This window comes from Heliangelus exortis, chromosome 1 (assembly GCF_036169615.1).
Source record: "Heliangelus exortis chromosome 1, bHelExo1.hap1, whole genome shotgun sequence".
In the NCBI taxonomy this organism is placed as follows: Eukaryota; Metazoa; Chordata; class Aves; order Apodiformes; family Trochilidae; genus Heliangelus; species Heliangelus exortis.
Window position 1 is genome coordinate 77,721,037 of NC_092422.1, and position 20,932 is coordinate 77,741,968.

Consider the following 20,932-nt stretch of genomic DNA (forward strand, 5'->3'; position numbering starts at 1 on the left):
GAAAAACTTAGTGTCTCCTACTATGTTTTTCCACAAGTCAGAATCTTGTGTAGGAAAGATGCTTAAACTGATACTAAATACTAAGTTTCTAGTAGTCATAGTTTTGAAACTATAGCCTATGTTCTTGTCAGTATCTAGAGTTATTTCTAGCATCCTCTATAATGGGTGTTCTTGTTGCCTAATGTATTAGAGGTACTAGAAGTTGTTTTTTCTTACGAGGCAGAATCTGCTTCAGTGACTGGAACTGACTGCAGTTAGTGGTAAAAATACATTAAGTATATGTGTATATACTGTGGGGGAACAGCATTGCTGAGCCTTGTAGTTCAATTTGACTGCTTCTGACAAGTATTGAGTTGTCTGAAGTGATGAAACATTGATTAGTGTTAACATGCAGGATAACTTGCTTCACCGTATTGATTTATGGTATATTATCAAAATTTGCTGACTAAGATCTGCTTGCGAACACCATGCAATAAAGATTAAACAATACTCAAGTAAATGCCTGTGGAGCTTGCAACTTTGTTATCAACCTTGGCTAAAGGTGTGTTTGCAGCTGCAGTTCAGGAATGAGGAACTCAACCTGAGCCAGCAATGTGTGCTTGCAGACCAAAAAGCCAGTCATATCCTGGGCTGCATCAGAAGTGTGGCCAGCAAGTCAAGAGAGGTGATTCTTTCCCTCTGCTCCACTCTCATGAGACCCCACCTGCAGTACTGTGTCCACTTCTGGAGCCCTCAACACAAGAAGGACTTGAAGATCTTGGAGTGAGTCCAGGGGAGGACAACAAAAGATGATCAGAGGGTTAGAGCACCTCTCCTGTGAGGACAGGCTGAGAGAGTGGGGGGTTTTCATCCTGGAGAAGGGAAGGCTCTGAGGAGACCTTATAGTGGCCTTCCAGTATTTGAAGGGGGCTTTCAGGAAAGCTGTGGAGGTATTTTTTACAAGGGTATGTAGTGATAGGAGAAGGGGTAATCCTTTTATGCCAGGAGAGGGTAGAGTTAAGTTAGATGCTAGGAAGAAATTCTTCACTGTGAGAGTGGTGAGACTGGAACAGGTTGCCCAAGGAACTTGTGGATGCCTCATCCCTGGGAGTGTTCAGAGAGAGATTGAATGGGTCTGTGAGCAACATGGTCTAGTGGAAGATGTCTGTGCCCATGCAGGGGAGTTGGAAATTAGATGATATTTCAGGCCCTTTCCAACCCAAACCAAGCTATGAATAGGTTCATTTTAGTTGTTCTCCCTGAGCAACCTCTGTAAGTGGTTTGGGGTCAGTCTGTGCTCTTGGCTGGGCTGTTTTGAGCTGAGCTGTGCAGGTCTTCTGGCAGACCCGGTCCAAGAACTGCCCTGCTCTGTGTCAGTGCAAATGAGGCTTTGTCAGGAGGCATTAATACAGGTACTAGTAGCTTTCCATTTTTAGCAGTAAGGACGGCTATGAACTCGTTCCCTGCTTTTGTTGGTTTCCAGTTTTGAAGATTAAAATGCTCTATGAATAGAACTCTGGAAATATAATTATCTGATTCTTCAGCCAGGATGTCAGGGACTCAATGGCTTTTTGTTCAGAAGGAACTGTTGCCTGCAAAGGTGAAGGTTAACAGCATGGAAGATATTTTCTATGATGGTCTGGTTAGAGGCTATGGAACAAATTCCTGCAGGAAACAAGCATGCTTTTGACATACCAGTGTATAGCATTCCAGGTACACCTCTCTGACAGTGCCTTTTTGATAGCAAAATCCTTGGAAGGAGAGAAAAGTACAATCAGACAAGTACTAAGCATTACTTCGCTTAATATATTTCTAGAAGATGTTCAGCTACTGGGTGATGTCAATGGCTTGAGCCATGTAAATGAACAGCAGAGCTGGTGTTACTTGGTCATCCTGAAGTTCTGTTACAAAATATACTTTTTCTGTTATTGCTTTTTTTTAATGCTAGGGATATTACAGCAGGTGACAATGTTTAAAGAATCAACAGTCTTGTTGATGGACTTCAGTTTATGCATTGCTTGGAAAGACAAGGTATTGGAGTTGAGGCATTGAAACCACATTTGTTGATATTAAGGCTCAAGCCACATTTATATAAACTACATTTATATATAGGCTCAAGCTATATATCATATGAATTAAGTTTTCTGAGTTCATACACTGTGTGAAGAAGGTGTCCCCAACTTTACATATGCCAGACCTATATATGAGAATGTTGGTTTGCAAATGCCTTTAGTTTGCCTTTTTGCCTACTGTTCAGCTCTGATTGTCTGTTGGGATGAAGTGTTGCAAGAAGTTTAATGAAAAGTTGTTTTTCCATAGCAGAATTTTAACTTCACTAAGCAACAAGTCTGGAAAAATCTGTTATGCAACTTAGATGTTTAAAAGGTAAAAGATACTGTCTGTGGATTGTCCAAAGCAATATGAAAAACACTATAAATGTCTGTTTCTAATTAAGCAAGTATGGCTTCTCTGTTAAAAACCAGCAAATATCAAGGGGAAAAACCTATAGCCTTACAGGGTAAAGTAGCAGTTGGGGCAAGGAAATATTTGAAAAGCTTTTTTTCTTAACTAAACTTGTCTGATAATTAAACAGAAGTAAGACTTAGAGAATGCCAGCCATTGTTACTTGTGGAGGCCTAGAAATGGTTTTTCTTCCAGAGTTACCAGAAGCAGTGCATGATTCCAGACCATCTGAATTAAAGTTCGTGTAAGTCAATGTAGGATGTTGCATCATAACTAGCTGCAATGAGATGCCTTGTAGAGGAAAACTACTTTTAAAGCATATAGTTTATTAAAAACACAGGAAAAAATAATTTGTAAATGTCAAAGTGAATAGGAGAGACTTTTAATGTTCTTTTAATGTTCTTGGCTCTGCTTGTGACTACTGTGAAAAGTAAAGTAACCTGACAGTTCTTTTCTGCTTTTATCTTCTTGCTACCCTTTGTTTGTTTGTTTTTTTTCCTTCAAGGGGCAATACTTCCATAGCTTCTCCTTTAGAGCTGTCCTGGCTGTCAAGTCAGGGTTTGGCATGCTTGGTGTCTTAAAGCTAATTCTTTTGACTTGTGGAACGTTCTTGTAGGGCTCGCCCTACGTAACTGAAACATTCCTCTAATAGTCAGCTGAAAATAGTCCCTTGAGTGCTCACATCAGCGATGAGAAGCTTCTAAAAGTTTTGCCAAACGCTTACATGGGGAAGAAAAAAAAAAAAAGCCTCTGTAAATGTCTGTGTTGTGATGCAGGAATAATCAGGAGCCTTCTGATGTTGGTGTGTATGGAGGCAGGAACCCTGTATTTGTACGGTAAATATGCCAGGAAAAGGTTACTTGATTTCCCAAGTAACTCAGCAGTATCAGAGATGATAATGAAATACTTAATCAAATAAATTCAAAGGTGGATTCTGGAAGGTGATCCTTTGTCTTCATTCTTTTAAGTTTAAACATGCTGAAAGTTTTTTCACCTTGACTTTGGCTCTTCTGTGGTTAGCCATGGTTACAGTGAGGGGCTTGTTTTCTTGTCTCTGGGTGTTTTACTACCATTTCTCATAGTAGTTGAGATCTGCAGGCCCGTGTCATTGATAGCTTGATTCTTTGCACTGGTACAGCTTTACAGAGAGACTGGTGTGGATGGTCATTCTGGCTTCTACAGGTATCTCTGCAGGGTATAATGCAGAGGCCATTTATACCTACTGTCCTCCTGGACTCTGGCTGATGTTCCTATGTTCCTGTCTAATGAGTGGGTAGAAGTTTTAGGTAGCTGAATTTTGGAGACTAGAAAATGCACTTCTGTATGGTAAAAGTTTGTTAATAAACCTGAACTTATTCACTTAGATGGCCAGTTTTAAGCCTTCTTTGTGTCAGCATGTCTGACTTAATCTGCACACAAGTGTGTGGGAGTGACTAGGCTGGACTTAAATTCTACTGGCCACTTTGGGGTACACCCTTCCTGAGTGCTCCTAAAAGGCAAAAATGCCTTCACCGGGGCTCTGATTTTCTCTCAGAGGTCAAATATATTAATCAGGAAGTCAGTCTGTGGGGGAAAAAAGGTGGCTTCTGTTATAAAATTTATTAATAAGCACTTTCATGTTCACAATCCTCTAAAGTTAGTCTTCAAGTATAAATAAGCTCTAAACAGATAGTACATGTTTTCTCCTGGCTCTGTCAATATCTGTGTTGCAGTGATTAATCTTTGTGCTTGAAAAGACTTGCTAATCTACCTAATTTCAGATGTGCAATGTGCTTGCTTCATTAAAGCAAGAAAATAATTTGTTTAGGTAATGCTTATATTGGCTTAGTCACTAGCTTTAAGTTTAAAGCATGAGAACATAGTTTGATGTTTCACTTTGCAGTTCACATAGCTACTTCATGTAGCTGTCCTGGTAAGGGGAGGAGGATAAACCAGAAGTGTTTTGTGCAGCTGATCGTGTTGTTTCTTGGTGTCTTTGTTCTATGTTTTACTCTTTCCTCTGCTGTACCCACTATCTGTGTTGCATGCCTCTGTATTCCAAAGGCTCTGAGCAACATGGTTATTAACACCAAACCATGAGAAAGATGTAGAATGACCAAATCTGCTAGGAATGTGGCATTCAGTCTAGTGACAAAACAGTAGATGTATACTTGAATCCCTTTTACAGTAATGATGCTCACCTTCTGCTGCAGTTCTGATGTGCAGCAGAGGTAACATTAATAAGAAACTCCTTAATGTGAGATACTTGTCTCTAGGAAGGCATTTTTACAATGAGGAGTAAAACTGCCCAATCTTGTGAGCATTTTTTACTTCCTCATTTAAATGATGTTTGAAAAATGAATGGGAGACTGAGATAAAGAGTGGGAATGCTGTGATATAGTCTAGTCAACTTTATTTTGCACTCTGATTTAATCTGTGTTGTGGTGTTCTGTGGTTGAATGTAAAAAGAAAAAGGTGGGTTATTATTGCAAGAGGCAAGTAGAATACTTAGCTGGGTGTACATAGAAACTCTTACGCTATCAGAAGTGATGCAAATATTGCATTAAAGACTTGTATTGTATGGCAGAGAGATTTGTTATCTCATGGGTGTGTTTCTTGGCAATCTGAACTGATGTAAGGGTGCTGGTATTGGAAGGGAAGAATGAGGGTTGAATTCTCTGGTTGGTAGTGAGGTATCTACTACTTTGGGAGCTCATTCCGGTTCATGATTGTTTTACACAGAATTTCCAAATGAGCACTTGGATGCACTGGGTGGTTTATATTTGTGTTTACATGGCTGTGCCAATAAGTTAATGCTCTTGTGGCACAATGTAGCTTGATTTGCCTGTGTTAACTGTGTAGTTAGCTGTAAGTCTTCAGAGGAGGGGTGTTGGGGGATGGTCTGTGGAAACTCTTGAGGAATATCAGCCTTCTGCTCTTGATCTTCTGTAATACAGAGTAATGAAATGGAGTAAATACACAGGGAAACTTGGTCTGTTTTCTCATGGATGAGTGAATAGTAGGTGACTATTTCATCCCTTTTTTAAAGCCCATGTCATTAATGATTTGACTTCTATGGGTAGGTCAGCAGAATGAGGTTGATTCTTACAGGTTCAAAATGATAGAAACAATTTTGGTATAGATTTTTGCTTCCTGCTGTTTTCTGCTTTCACAGAGCTGGCAAGGACAAAATAAAGGATTCTTCCTGTGAGAGGGTGGTTTCTGACAGGAGACTTCCAAGCAACACCTGAAAGTTGCATGTTGTTATGGCCAGTTATTTATTTGTATCTCAGGCAAAGGTTTTCATTACTCTTGAAGACTAATGAAAGCAGGGGCTTTGGGGTGTGCTTGGAGGGAATTTTTTTTCATTTTTGTGAGGGGCAGGTTTATTTTGTGGTCATTGTTGAAGAAAAAGGGCTAGTTTAAGCAACCGTTGTCATTACAAACTCGTAGTTGAACCTGTGATATTGCTGTGGAAACTTCTCTGGATAGGCTGTTTCAAACACCTGTGTGCTCTGTACACATTTTTCCACATATTTTTAACCAGGACAAAAGGAGTTCAATATTCTCAAGTCTTCAAGTTTTAAGAAAGGGATCAACATGCAGGAGTTGATGACTTAATAATAACAACCATAACTTTTTTTTTTTTAGTATTAGATTCCTTTAACTTCGTGTGAAATACCCACACTGGAGCCTGAAGTTTCTCTGTAGGTCTGGATTTTAAAATTTATGGACATTTTACTCACTAAGCATTTCTTCAGTACACCCTTAATTCTGGAGTTTTATGTTAAGACAGATACAATATTGGCACTGGAAAAATGCCTCAGATTAGCCTGTGAATGAGAGGAGGAACCTCTGTACACCTATAAGCCTGGAGAGTGTATTTCCAGTTAAGTGGTGGAGAAGGGAGTGGCCTGACTTGACTCTGGTGGGCTCCATGCCAGAGCACTGAGGTTTGCTGCTGCAGCAGGTGGAGTGCCCAGCCTCCTGCTGCCCTTCTCCTGAACTCCCCCTTGGGACCTCATCCTGCTAGACAGGAATCTCTTTTCTTGGGTGTGTTTCATTCACCTCTTGTACTTCGCACTTTCCCACTTTGTCCCTGTGCATTTCATTGAACTGAAGAATTGGAGCTCACAGATAGAGTGCTGACCATATGTGAGAATGTCAGACTTGCACAAGACAATGTCTGAATATACTGAAATGATTAATTTACACAACTCTTAACCAAAACAATATGCCAGTCATTCAGTTTGCTGTTTACTAGTAATGTATTCTGCATTTTGGCTCCTAGTGTACATCAACTCTTTAATGTATTCTTAATGAAGCAGCTCAATGAACTTAAATTTTTCCTGCCTTCAACTTTTTCTATTGTAAGTAGAGCTGCTGAGTGTATGTAAACACTACTGCTTTGGTTGTGTTACAATTTGACTTGCTAGAGGAACTGGTTCAGAATCAGGGTAAGAAAAATTTAAACTCAGCTATGGGGTGAACATTATCAAAAGAGATAATCTGTTCCCATAGCTGACTAAGATTTTATCAGTCCTCTGGTATGAGAAGGTCTTAAACCAGAATGCTTTTAGAGATAGCCTGGCTCAATAGAAGATTATTGACCTCAGTAGTGGAGTATCTGGATGGAGCTGGCCAGTGTTATGCATGAGGTCAGGCTGCATGCTTATAGTAACTCTGACTTCAAGCTGTGTTCATGTTCACAGATTTCTGTCAAATAATGCCTTTTTGGCTCCTAAAATTTCAGAGGAATACCTGCAACTGCTGCAAATCACCTCATAAAGTATGCTAGGATTTCGAAACAGTCTGGCTTAACTGGGCATTAATTTTCTTGAGAAATAGGTTTCTCAAATCTTCAACGCAGTGTTTTGCTTTCTGTTGAGTTGAACCTCTGGACCTTTTTGTTCCTTCTGGCAAATAATTATCAAATAGTTACAACAGTATTTCAAGCTTGGTAACCAGCGTTTATTTCCTTTTTTTTTCTAAATAGCAGAAGAAAAGACCTCTTGAATTAACGTTTTGATGTAGATTCAAAGGTTTGCCTAATGTTTTAATTGCTTTGTGCTTTCAGCTTATGGATTCTTGATACAGTGTGTCTGAGCTAGGAGTGAGGTGGTGGCATGTGTATTTGGGTGAGAGATCTTGAGATTACTGAAACTTCTGATCCAGTCAAGCAACCACTGATGCCTCAAACATTTTAAAAAGGAGCCTCCAACTTTGGAAGATTAATTAGCCCTTCAAGGCAAATCTTGTGTGGTACAACCAAAGGGAGACTTGATGAAAGCATGTTGATGTTGTTGTTGTTGTTTTAATTTCCTAAAGTTAATTGCATAATAGGAAGAACTCGGTCAAGCTTGTGCCTGGCTGCCTAACAAAGAAATCTGCTGCTGGATGCTGAGCAGCTTCTGAAGGATTAGTAGGTTCATGGAGCAGAACAATATCTCTGTCCTGCAGGCTCTGCCAAGATGCACCTAGCAGGAATCCTTGAAGCTGTTGAAAAGAATGTAGACTGATTGTGGTATGTGCACTTCAGTTCTTCTGGAGTCTGTTCTCCATTTACCTGTCCAGTGTCTTGCAGGAGCTGCAAAAGTGAAGTGGCCTGGGGTTAGTTGCACGCTACTTAAGTTTTGGTTTTGTGTGTATTTGCTGCCTTGGGAAGGCTTTGGCATGCATTATTAAACTTGTTTAATGTTCTGATGGTGGTGAGGTAAAATGGCAAGGGAAAGAAACGAGGATGGGTTTTGTAAAAAATGAGGTGGAAGGTAAAGGAACGGGGCAAAGAAAGCAAATGTCAAGCAGGAAATGCAGCTACATGTCTGAAGGGACAAAAAAAAAAAATATTGTGAATACACTGGCTTTGGATCAGCTGCTCCTGTGCTCCCCAAAAAAGTGTTGATGCATGCTGTAAGCTGCAAGTTTAAAGTGTGCAGTGCAGAGTGCAAATCCCGGTGCAAATCTGCAGAGACCGGAACCAATCTCTATGGTTCTAATTACTGCCCTATTTCTTTTCTGCTTTTAATGTCCCAAAAATACATTGTCTTGATTGTCGGCCCACTTCTTACTACTGCAACTACAGTAACTGGGCAGATAACTAAGACTTAAAGTATATGGTTTATCTGTGCCATGTTGGTACATGGGTGCTGCTGGATAGGAAGTGTGAAAACTTGCTGGTACAAAGGATGTAGGTTCTTGTAGTAGGGTAGGAAAGGAAAAAAAGCTTTATAGTGCATCAGTGAGAGTAAAAATTATCATTGGTGCCATGTACTGAGAAAGGGCTAGCAGTTAGATCATTTACTTGTACAACAGCACTTACTTTTCATTGGTTCTATTTTTCCATATTTGAAGCATGAGTTAAAGTGAAGTGTAGAATGTGAAAAATATTTATTTCAGAACATGAATTTAACATAAGATAGTATGAGCAGTAAAAAGCAGGGCCTTTCCATTCATATTAAGTATCCACAGCAAGATATTAGAGAACTGGCTTTCTCTTTGCATAGAGCAAACTTCAAGTACATGCTCTATCTGTTATTTCAGTCTGGTTAAAACATTCAGGGATAATAGTCTAGGCTTTGCATACGGGCAAACCCGGGTTTAAAGTCATCAGGCTTTCAGTTTAGTCTATTGTGAAGTCACATCAAGGTGGTAGATAAGCCAAGCTTTGTCATTTACTTGTAGAAATGTGTTCATGAGTTTGAAGCTTGTACAAATCTGTAACATCCTGGAAACTCTGGTTATGTCTGTGGGTTACACTTGGCACTGGCCAAGGTAAATGCATTGGGGACAGGAAGTAAAACACAGAGTTATTCTCAACAGAATTACTAATACCTCCATGCAGGGGGGACAATGTGTCCGTGCTTTTATAAGGTGACTGTGCCAGGTGATTTCTCTTGACAGAGGGACTCTAAATCCTCGTTGTATTGTTGACATATATGCCTGGTTATATGACCATAATCCTGGTTATATTGGATGACCATAGTGGGTTTTGTGTTTGTGAAACAAAAATGATACTTGTCTCACTGGCACAGCCTGTAAGTTGATATTGAATAGTTCTCTCAGACACACTTACTGGTATGCCAGTCTTTGCAGTTCTGTTCTGGCCCGTGCACTTTCACCCACATCTTCCACCAACTTGCTTTTTCAATTCCAAAATCAATTGAAAAAACTTGCAGATTGTTCTTAAGACACTTGCTTGACCATATTATCTAAAATTGCTGTAATGAAGATCATTAAAAAAATAATCCTGAACTAATCTGTACAGCAAACTTGAGCGTTCAGTAAACAGCACATTCTGACTGAAGAAATAACCTTATGGACAAAGCATCAGCTTGCTTTTGAAGATAATCTGATAAATAACTTTAGTTATTTCAAAGTGCATTTTAGGTGTGTTCTAGTGAGAGGTGTTTCCTGTTGCATCATGAAGATTTTGGTCAGGGGTCTGCTCTGTCTGGGATGTTAGAAAAAGGATGTTTCTGTACAGTGGAGCAGATAGGGTACTTTGGTCTGTCTATTTCTAAATGCCTTTGAAAAGAACCTTGAGCTTTAAGATAGAAAACACAGCACTGACAAAAAACTTGGTACTTTCCCCTTTCTCATTATTTTTTTTTCTCAATCTCACAGCTGATTGCAATGCCGTTCTTAAAGCTCTACAGCCCATTTTTCAGGAGCAGGGAATGACAGAAACAGTTCATAACTGGGAAGACCATGGTTATTTAGCAACCTACATTAAAAAAAATGGCAGGTGAGTGGATTTTCATTTTCTTACTATAGATTATCTCCTCTGTCCTCCCTTAAAATCATGATTTCTCCCTGTATTGGATCTCTTTCTGGGGGTGTGGCCTGGGCAAACTGGTCTTCTACCAGCCTTCTATATGAAGAGACTAAAAGCAGAATACTGTTGCTAATCTTTTCTGTGCCATCTTGCAGTTTTGGTACTGGAGCAATTGAACTGGTAAGTCTGGGCTGTATTGACCCAGTAATATTGTGTATAGTGTCTTGGTCTCTTTTAGGCTTTTCAGAGCTATACTAAAGCAGATAGCATGGGCAAGAGGACAGTGGGGAGAAAAGGATGCTGTTTCCTGAAAGCCACCTTAAATAGATTAGTTTCACCAATTGCTGACCATTCATACTGGTTCTAAATTTACACTTTACTGTATGTTGTACTGATGTTCATCTGCTGCTTTCCAGCAGCGTGACACTTTGAATCATCTATTTTTTCCCTGTGCTGCTAAATACAGCTTCAGCTTTTGCACTTGAGGATAGTTCACACTATTCTTACTGCTGTGGAAAGATGAAGCTGGGGAGGTGGGCCTAGTGGCCTTCCAGCAGGGTAACAAAGATCTCTTATGTTGGATCTGGGTTCAAGATACCTGTTACCACTGTTAATGTGCTATGTAAAAAAGTTAGGGAGCAAGGGCAATCACTCAGACTGCTTCAGGCTGTCAGCTTGCTTTCTGGATTTTTCAGGGCTGCAGCATTACTCAGTTGGCAGGGTCCTGGATTGGTTTGTTCTTGAGTCCTCTCCCAAAAGGCAGTGTCAGTGATGTGTCCCTTCTCTGTGTAAATATACAGGTGCTGCAGCCTTATCTTTCCTCATTCCCCGTGTGCACTATTATTCCCCACCCATCATGAATCCAACCATGAGTGGAATTCCCAACAGAAACGTGGTTAACTATCAAAGTTTTAGTTGAGCTTGATTTTAATATCAATGTTGTCATCTTAAGGTTTAAAATGTATATGCGTTGTCAATTCAAAATCACATTTGCTAATGAAGACTCATAAGTTCTCAGTTCTGATATAATACAGGTCTGGAAATACTTGAACTTGTCAGACAAGTGATCCAGGAGAGCATCCTAAACATAATAAAGAATTGTACTTTGTGGTGCAGACTCAGAACTGAAGAATGAAGAACGAGACTGCACAGAAGAGCTGATTATTAAGTGGAGATCACTCACTTTCCAAGTGTCTGTTTCTTGTGCAGTTTTAAATGTGAAATAATAAACAATGCTTATTGCTTTCTCGTGGTTTTGTTCATTGCTGTTTGAACTCCAGTGCTTCCTGGGTTTACTTCCCTTGGAAGCTGCTTGCTTTGCTAGTCAATTTACTCTCTGTAGTGGTGTGAGTTAAAAGTGCACTCTTCTGATTTGCCAGCCCCATTGAACTGGGGAAGAGTAGCATGTGCAGAAGTTCCTAGGAGTTTTAGGACCTCAGTTTTGGGTTTTTTGGCTTTTTTTTTTTTTTGTGTGTGTGTGTATGGTTTTTTGTTTGTTTTGGTTTTTGTTTTTTTTTTCAGGTCACTTAGAGAAACTGCATATACTTAAAGGCAGCCTTACACAGCATATTTCTGTTAAAGTCTGATGGAGGTTTCAGTCAACTGAAACAAATTAGGCTGTGAATACTTCAAAACCAATAGCCTGGACAGTTAAATAAAACCCATGGAACAGAAACAAACATTTAGTGAGTCGTAACAATAAGCTGGTGAACATACAGAGGATTTGATACTAAGTAGGATTTATTTTAATAGCATTTTTACATCTGGATTTTATTTTCAAGACCTGAAATACTGATGCTATTTAAAAAAATCTCTTGCATGTAGGAAGATGATGTCTTACTTCCCTGCAAAACAGTCTATTTCTGGAATTGAAGTAGCTTGTAGTAAAAAGCTGGGAAAAAAACCCAAACCAAACCAAAACGGTAATGCAAAGCAAAGCTCAGAAAGGGGTAGGAACTTCATGAGTGGATGAATGGGTGTTGGTGAGCACAGAAGTTCCCCGGGAGGGAAGATGGGTGAGTTGATGCTGTGTGTGAGTATGGACATAATGATTTTTTTTTTTTTTTTTTTTTTTTACCAGCCAAAGATGACTGAGCCATTGCAAGATAAAGATGTGCAGCTGGTGCAATAAGATGGGTACTAGTCCCAGGAAAAAATTAGTTGAGATAGTACTATGTTGCTAAACAGTCTCTCACACTCCAAATTGTGCCGAGATAAAACCTCCTGTAGCCTGCAGGGTGCTCAGACCGTTGAATTGTGGGCACTGCTGTTGACAAAAAAATTTCTGACAGAGATACCGAATGGAGAGCCCCGTGGAGGGCTGCGGTTGTCAAGCGACCTGGAGCTGATCTGGGGATTAAAACCTCCCTTTCCTATTGTCATTACCAAAGCACCAGCTCCCCCTTCTCCTTTGTCTGAAGTTAAACAAGCAAAAGTCACATGTGACAGCTCTACCTGGTCCATTTGCTTTGTGATTGACTCTGACAAAGGATCTAATTGAGGGAAGTTCAGCTGAAAACGTTTACTAAGGGGTTGTCAACACAAGGTCTAGAGCCGGGCAGGAAATGGCTCTCTCAAGTCCCTGTCTGTAGCGATGGGGATGGTTCTCTGTGTTTCCCCACCTCCCTTGACCCAAACTATGGAAGGGGGAACAGTAGCATATTGAGGAGAGGAGCTCTGGTGCCCCACCAGTCTCCTTTGCATGAGCTTTGTGTTTTCAGATCATTCACAGAATGTTTTCTGGGTCACCTGAAGCAGCATGCTTTTAGTGATGGGTCCCTCTAGCTGAGACTGGGCAGTTAAAATTATGTTAGGAATGTGAAATCTTTATCTAAGTTCATGTACAGTCATAGGGCCCATTATATCTTAACAGATTAAAAAACCCAAACCCCAAAAAATCTTGGGTAAGGAGAAAATAATTAAAACTAATACTGGGAAATTGTTGAGTCTTTTCTCAACAGGTACTGTATTTCAATAGCATCGCTGCTTGTGAACAGATCTTCTGTCACCAAGTGTGTACACCCACCAGGGTTTTTCTTGACCTCTGTGTATCCACACACTTTCTTGTCATGTTGTACCTAAAAGCTCTTAAAAAACCAAAAAAATTTGAAGCTTAAGAGTCATTGCTTCTACAGTAGAAAAATGTCTATAGGAAAAGCTTTGTCCTCCCTTACACACAAATCCATTTTTAGTTTCTGCTCTGTGTCCAAGTTCCTGTTCAGAGAAGTGTAATCCTTCTGGCATTTGACTACTTCGTTAACAGCAGTGGAAGATTTACTCATTTGAAGTTAGTTTGTGTGTCACTGAGATGACAATGAATATGTAACACCATGGAGGGAGGAATGAGTGTCTTTTTTCTGTTAAGGTTTTCTTGACCATTCTATATGCTAATCAGCATATTTTAAAGGAGCAGGATGAGCATTCCTCAGCTCTTTGTTTCAGGCTAAAGTGTTGTAGTTTATTCATGGAGTTATTTGAGCTCAAAGCTGCTGAAAAATTGGAAGCAGTTGCTAGGAATCAGCAACAGTTTAAATCAGTGAAAGCTACCACAGTTCTGATTTTATTTTGTAAAAAGAAAACAGAAATAATGGTCTAGTGAAAAAATGTAGTTGGTTAATTCCTTAAGGTCCCTTAAGTACTTTGTAATTAAGGTGAGCATTAAAAAAAAAAAAAGAGAACATGCTTTATTTAAACAGTGTTTGGTTTGGGGTTTTTTTTGCATTTATTTGTGGATTTCCTAGTATAAACCCATTTTAATGTCTTCCCTTACTAGGAGTGATTTGACAGGTAATGCTATTATTGGCAGGCTATTTTTTAAATACTTCAGTTACTTAATCCATAGTGACTCAAAGTTAGTCGCTCAGCAGATAAAAGCTTTGGTGGCTGAAGAGGTGTTGGTAGGTACCTGTCATTAAATTTTATTCTCTGGGAATGATGGTTGGGGAAATCCTTTCTCAAATGTATGGGATTTCAGTATTTTTTTACTCGGCAGCACAAGTAACTAAAGTAGAACACACAATTTGACTCGAGTGTGTTAATTTTCCTGCTTCTGGTTCTCTTTAAGTAAAGAGGATGCTCATACAAAGTCTCTCTTGGTTTCAAATCAGGTACTTTCTGATTTATGCCACTGAGATTTATTTCTTGACATCTAATGTTCCCTGTTTAGGTGATGAGTGTGGCACTCAAGACAAGATGCTGCACTCAATAGAATTGTTTCTGTAATTGAGACTCATTTGCATGCAAGCACAAAAAGCATGAGTACTGCTCTAGAAGATTTGGGTATGCAGGGGCAGCAATGAGTAGGGTCCACTTTGCATTTTGTTGTCTGCTGGAAAGGAGAGGATCCCTCCGTGCTGAGCTTGTTTCTCACTGTTTTTAGAAAAGTGAATGCAAGCACACATCAAAGGTGTGGCAGGTGTTTTATTTTGAAAACAGGAATTAAAATTTTTCTGTAAGACAAGATGCAAGGGGGAGACTTTTGAAGGGAACTTCATTTTTCACAGTTTTCTTCCACTTATTTGTAAAGTAATCTTTGCTGTATTTGCATAGGAGGAGATGGAAATTGGTTTAGTATAGTTCTTAAAGCTCTCCCCCAAATATTACAAAAGCTGCTGCTTAAACCCCCTGTTCATATGCATTCTGCTAAGCAGACAAGTATGAATTAACAAAGGCCAGTATAGCCTTTGCTCTCAGCTGAGTGAAGTTAGGTTCTAGCGGCCTTGTCCTGCTGCTCTTGGCTTAAAGCTACTAATCTGGTCACTTTTCTGAATGTACACATCCTGTTTGCTGTGTTTAAATCTTTACAGGTATTTTACTTATTTTGGGTATAAATTTCCAACCAGGTGACTTTTAGCCAACTGACTTAATCAAGGTATAACCAACCAGGGGATGTATCGACTTCTTCAAGAAATTCAAGGTTTTTTACTGTAAATTAATTGACTGAGATTATCAGCCAGATGCTCACTACACCACTCCACCCTGGTGCCTGTCTCTCATCTCTCTCACCCTTGCAAGTGTCAGGACCATGCTATTCTGGTAGAGGTGACAATTTGAGGAAATGAATGATGGGTCTGCAGCATTACTGACTCTATATTCTAATGCTATCGTGTCACTTAATGATAAGTCTGAAGTTATGTGGTTGTGATTTTCAGAGTAACTCTACTCTCTGCCTCTCCTTGCCTCTCGCCCTAAAAAAGATCCCAAAGCAAAGTCAGTAATGTCCCATACCAAGAAAGCATTTCATGCAGTCTCACAGGGGAAGTGAAGGCAGTGTCAGCTGTAAAATCTCATGACAGCTATGCGATTCTTGTAGGAAAAGAATTTAAAAGAGAACTCAGGTCACAGGACAATAAATCTCTTGCATATTTGTGTAAATAGCAACCCCTGGAATATGGGAATAAACTAATAATAAACTTTTAGTTTTTGAACGGGAAATTTTTACTGGTGCTGTGCCAAGGTTTGGAGACATTGGAAACAGTGCTGCCTCGTGAACTGCAAAACCTGATTTCTGTCACTAGTGCTGCAGCTCAGTGGGCCTTCAGCAGGTCTGTGGGCTTCACCAGAAATGGCCCTTTTTACTATGAATGGTTGTGTCCAAAACCTGCTGGGGTGAGCAGTGCTTCCATCTAGTGAGCTCTGTTCTTTCTCTCCAAAAAAAAAACAATAAAAACCCTATATCCTGTGGTAAAGCTCTTTGTTCTTACACTTAAGCTTGACTATTTTTTACTCTCGTTAGGCACATTATAAAATAAACCTTTGCTGACATGAAAATCAAATAAACTGAATCCTGGGAGGGTTTTCTCCAGTGCTGTCCTTTGCAGTAGCTGCTTCCCTTGTGCTGAGTACCAAGAGCCTCTAGAAGTGCTCAACTAATTTGAGTTCTTTTGATTCAAGGGGTTGTAAAGTCACAGAGAGAAACTTTTTAAAACTCTGAAGTTTTAGTCTCTATTGAGACTAAAGAGGAGATGGGAAGTGTGTGTCCTGCTCCCTTTCTTTATTGTATAATTACTCTACTTGTGTCTTAGTGTTACTGATGAGAACATCAGCTTAAGCTATTGGATGTTTTGGCTTACTATGCAAAGTATGAATTGGCCCACTTATTGAAAGCACTGAACTGTGTCAGTAACCAGTGAGTGTGCAGCAGAATCCTAAAAATGCATATAAAGATTTTACCTGCTAAGTTCAGAACAGCTTCCTCTGTTTTCCTTTGGTTTTGGCAGGAGAACAGTAGAATGAATTTGCTGATTCTCTGTGAGCAGTTTCTTATGTAGCTTGTATGACAAGCAAAAAGCTGCCTTAGAAATGTCTTGAATACTGAAAACACTCAACTTTTTTATTAGCTCATAAACCTGGTCCTCAAGTGGTAGCCTTCTAGTTAAAAATCGAGGCATCTTTGATTGTTCCTCTTCATCCATTCTTCAGGGTTAAATACTGTGCTTTATTTTATGCAGAAGCAATTTCTGAGGGCGGGTGGGGGACAGGGAATTAATATTTCAAGGCTATTCTCTCGTTTTCCTTAATGGCCGTGGGTCATAGGAACATTTTCTGGTCCCAGATCAGAAACCCTTGTTGGGAGGACACCTGGTGGACAGTCGCTGAGGTGTAGGGAGGGTCACTGAAGGATGGTGACAATCTGCAGGTACATAGGGGGACACAGGATGGGCTTGTGCGTGTTGAATAAGAAAAGTCCTCCTGAAGGCAAGACCTGTGCCTGTGGCCTTCATGAAAGCCCGAAACTTGCCAGGCTCATCATCTGAAAAGAAGTGGGTGACACTTTGGTTTCTCTGTAAACACATCACAGCTACAGATCACTGCTGTCCAAAGCCACCAAGTGTGTTTTTATTTTTTAATAACTTCAGTCAGGTTCATCATCATATTACAGTTATGAAAATTTATGATCTTCAGATAATACTTACAGACTATTCAGGATTTTCTCTGAGTGACACCACAGGAGAGGTGGTGGTCATACTGAGGCTGATTGTTCAGGAAAGGAGCTCTGACAGACAAAAAAAGGTGAGAGTGGTAGGGAAGTGGAAAAGTGGAAGGCCACCTACACTTTTTGTGTGAGCAAGAATTGGTTTGTGTTCTGCCTCTGAGGCTGAATTGGGTAAGACCAGACAGGCAAAGAAAGGGGCATCCAGAGAACTGTATGCTGCTTTACCTGGGGTTTCTCTGTATTGCACAGATGAGCTTCCTCCTCACAATGCCCTTTTTTCTTTGCTTGGCTTTTTTATTCTCATTCTTTTGTCTGTCCTATTTTTTCCATGTATGCTTCCCCACCCTTCCTTCATGTGTAATCTCTTTGTAGCCCTTCTGTTTCTTTTTGTCTTCCACATTCCCCACTGTAGAAAGTTTATTGCAGCTTCTACTCTGTTTTAATTTTCCTATGTCCTTCCCCATAGTCCTTTTGTGTGTTTGCTGCAAGTTCTTGCAAGTCCTCTGTTAGTCCACCCAACACCTGGCATGGTGAAGCCTAGCTCATAGCTTTAAATGCTCCTGTGATAAATGCAGCATACAGCAGTTTTGTATGTGTTGCATCTGTATGCATCAATGAGATTTTGCTGCTGTAATTTCTTTGACACACAAAGCTCCAGGATGCTTACTGTTTCTCACTTAAAAAATTTTATTCAGCTTTGAATACGAACACAGTCTCTGAATAGTTGCTACACAGTTTTAAAAAAATCAAAATAAAATCAAATAAAAACCCCCTAAACACCCAAGAAGTGAGAAGGATATAGGGAGTATCCAGTTGTTTACTTGAGGCTTAATTTCAATTAAAAAATAAACAACACCAACACAACACACCTGTTCAAGCAGGCATTGTTTGAAGAGCTGGGAGTAGTAAGCAGTATGTTTTCCTCTCACACCACAGGTCTGGTTTGAACACCCTGTTTATAGCCTTGCTGCCTGCTGATTTTATTAATTATGTAGTGACTAATGTGCTTTTGCAACTTCTGTTTTCTGCTTAGTGACTTGCAGAGGAAGACCAGCACTGGCATTGCCAACAGCTACAGATGGCTGGAAAAAGAAATGTGTATTCTGAATTTAGTGAAACTCATTTTAGGCTTTCTTTCCTCACTCACCCTGATTTTCAAGAACAAAATCATTATCACTGTCTCTTTATTTTGTAGTTTTGCCAATCTGAGAATTCACCCTCATGGATTAGTGCTGGTGGATCTGCAGAGCTACAATGATCACACGAAAGAAAGAGAGGAAGTTGATCAGGTATGGGTAAAGCTTATCTCACTGAACTTAACAAACTGTATGGAGAGGGAGCACCTTCTTCAGGTCTATGAAAGCATATCTTGGTAAAAGATTTTAAAACACCAAAGTTCAAACCTGAGTGCTTACAGATGAGAAGTATTAACACCTATTGTAGTTGCATTACATACATGTATTTTGCATGTCCTGGACTTCATGTTCTTTGCTGTATAAGTTGTAAAGACATAGCAGCCTTGGTTTAGGCTCAGGACTTTCTCCTCAGGTACCCAAGGCAGTGAGGAAGAGGTGATGCACAAGTCACAACCTGGTGTATTGGTTTATGACTTTTTTGCCTTAGCTGAGAGCTGGTGAGTCTTTGTACTCTTAACTTCTCTGTGGAGAAAAGTGATTCCAGCCTTCCCAATGTGAAGGCTCCAGAAATTGGATATTGCAGGGAAATAGGCCACTGCTTTGGCAGGAATGAAACCTTACGGGGGTTTCGTTTTTCCTCTTTGGCTGTGCCTGAACAGTCTGGCTGTGTTATCCTGGAGGACAGCTAAATGCAGTGATGACAGCTGCCACAATATGCACATTCTTGCTAGTAATGAGGGTAAGGTGACCAGCTAGTTATTCACAGGCTCTAATGTTACATTTCAAAGCCTTTCAGTGCAGGTGCTACTTTTCATTGCCTTCCACAGAGTCTAATTAATAGGTATATTGCATTAAGTGACCACCTTTAAATTTCACCTCTCTTGTTTGCTGTTTTTTTCAGCTTCTAAACAAAGTAGAAGAAAGAATGAGAGAATTTTTTCATGGTAATATAAAAAGGGTGAAACGGTAAGTGTGTACATCTGCTTCGCTGTGTGGCTTGTCTACAGAGTTGCTAAAGACAATAAATAAGCAAATTATGTCTTGCTGTACTGCATTGAGTAGCCTGCAGTATGAATTTATTCACGTTATGCCCAGGGCTGGACATCTTAAGGGTGGCAGGGGGACATGGACATGACCCATGCCCTCTGGGCCACATCCCACAGCTCATGGACAAGGTGGGCAGGGCTGGTGATGATTACCAGGGTCAGCCCCAGCCTTGTGACTGCCAGGCTGGGCTTTAGTACTGAGGCAGCTTCTAGAGCAAGCTGGATTTGCAAAAGATTTTGGCAGCTGTGGGCAGAGCCACAGCATAGATTGGGCAGGGACCACTGGCAAAGGCTGGAGCTAAAATGAAGCTCCAGCTCTTGGAGGAGGCCCTGCCCCAGGAAGGTTTCCTGCAGAGCTTTCTCATATCTCTGCCCCTGCTGCACTGGCCTTGGGCAGATCTGGCAAAAACCCTGGGGGAACCTGTGTGTTTAGGGCCCTGCCAAGAGGATAGAAATATGTTGTAGCAAATTTTTTAAATCTACCTAGTAACTGAAGGTGGGAGGCATGCAAACATGTTATTTTGGTTTACTTAAATACAGTGTTAAATATTAAACTCTGGGATGCTAACTGTGGCTCGTGTCCTGCTGCTGGAACAGCATTCATCCTGGAATTCCCCAGGAATCTGGGAGGACACAGCTCATGTTGGTGTCTTGCTGGCAGCTTGAAACTAGGAAGCACTTACTGCATGCACTTGCTGGAAGTGCAGCTGATGCTTTAAAGAACATAGTCAGAAGTGGAAGTGGTTTAAGAAAAGTAAAAAGCACTATAAAACCAAGATTCAGTAAAGCTAAGGAGCAAACTACAGAATGGGAAGACAGCCAAGCAGTATTTCAGCAGAAAGTATTCCTACCACAAGTAAAGTGGTAGGAAAAGTGATATTATACCCTTAATATTGTTTTTTAGTGTTTAACAAATGTATGTAAAACACAGAGAGGTAGTTATATATTGCTTTACTTCCTTCTGGTAAAGCCTTACCTGGTGCACAGTGTTCAAATGTTGATCCTCTTGTGGAAATGGAGGAGAAGCTCTCTCTTTGAGGATATTTTGATACTGAAATATGATATTAGGAGTTTGTAGAATCTTTGTGATAGGAACTTGTGAAAAATGGATCAGGAAAAAGCGTCTGAAGTGATCTGAATTAATTTGTTTACCTTAGGATAGGAAGATGAACCTCCTAGAACAGTGGATCTGGCATGAATCTTGTTACACATACCTCAACTTTTTTCTTTTTTTCTTTTTGTTTTTAAATTTGCTTTGCATCCTTATGGTGTTAGCTTCACTTATGCAGCTCTAATAAAATCAGTGCTGCTGGAAAATTGTTTCTGTGTTTTTTATTGTCTTGTGAATAGTGACTAGATGCTCTCGATGTGTGCTGCCATCTTGCGGCTCACTGGGTGTAAAAAATGTTTTCTAAAACATTTTTGAGAATCGCTGGTGAATTTAGAAGCAGCTTGTCTATGCCTGCTCTTCCACTGCACCCTCCACCTCTGAAAAAAACCCCACTTTTAACTCTCTGAGGCATGTGGGATATTTTTTGAACAGCAAAAACAACAAAAAATTTTAAAATTCCATGTGAAAATTCATTCACTGCCATTTCAAATGTAGTTTGTCTTTACAGGT

At 40.1% G+C, this 20,932-nt stretch overlaps 1 protein-coding gene across 1 annotated transcript in view; it reads left to right on the plus strand.

Moving 5' to 3' along the window:
* The window catches only part of SMS (spermine synthase), a 49,624-nt gene that overhangs the window by 5,984 nt on the left and 22,708 nt on the right, over positions 1-20,932 (plus strand). The window contains exons 2-4 of the mRNA XM_071749814.1: positions 10,045-10,165; positions 18,325-18,418; positions 19,167-19,231. Coding sequence (XP_071605915.1) covers positions 10,045-10,165; positions 18,325-18,418; positions 19,167-19,231 — 280 coding nt within the window. The remainder of the gene's footprint in view (positions 1-10,044; positions 10,166-18,324; positions 18,419-19,166; positions 19,232-20,932) is intronic.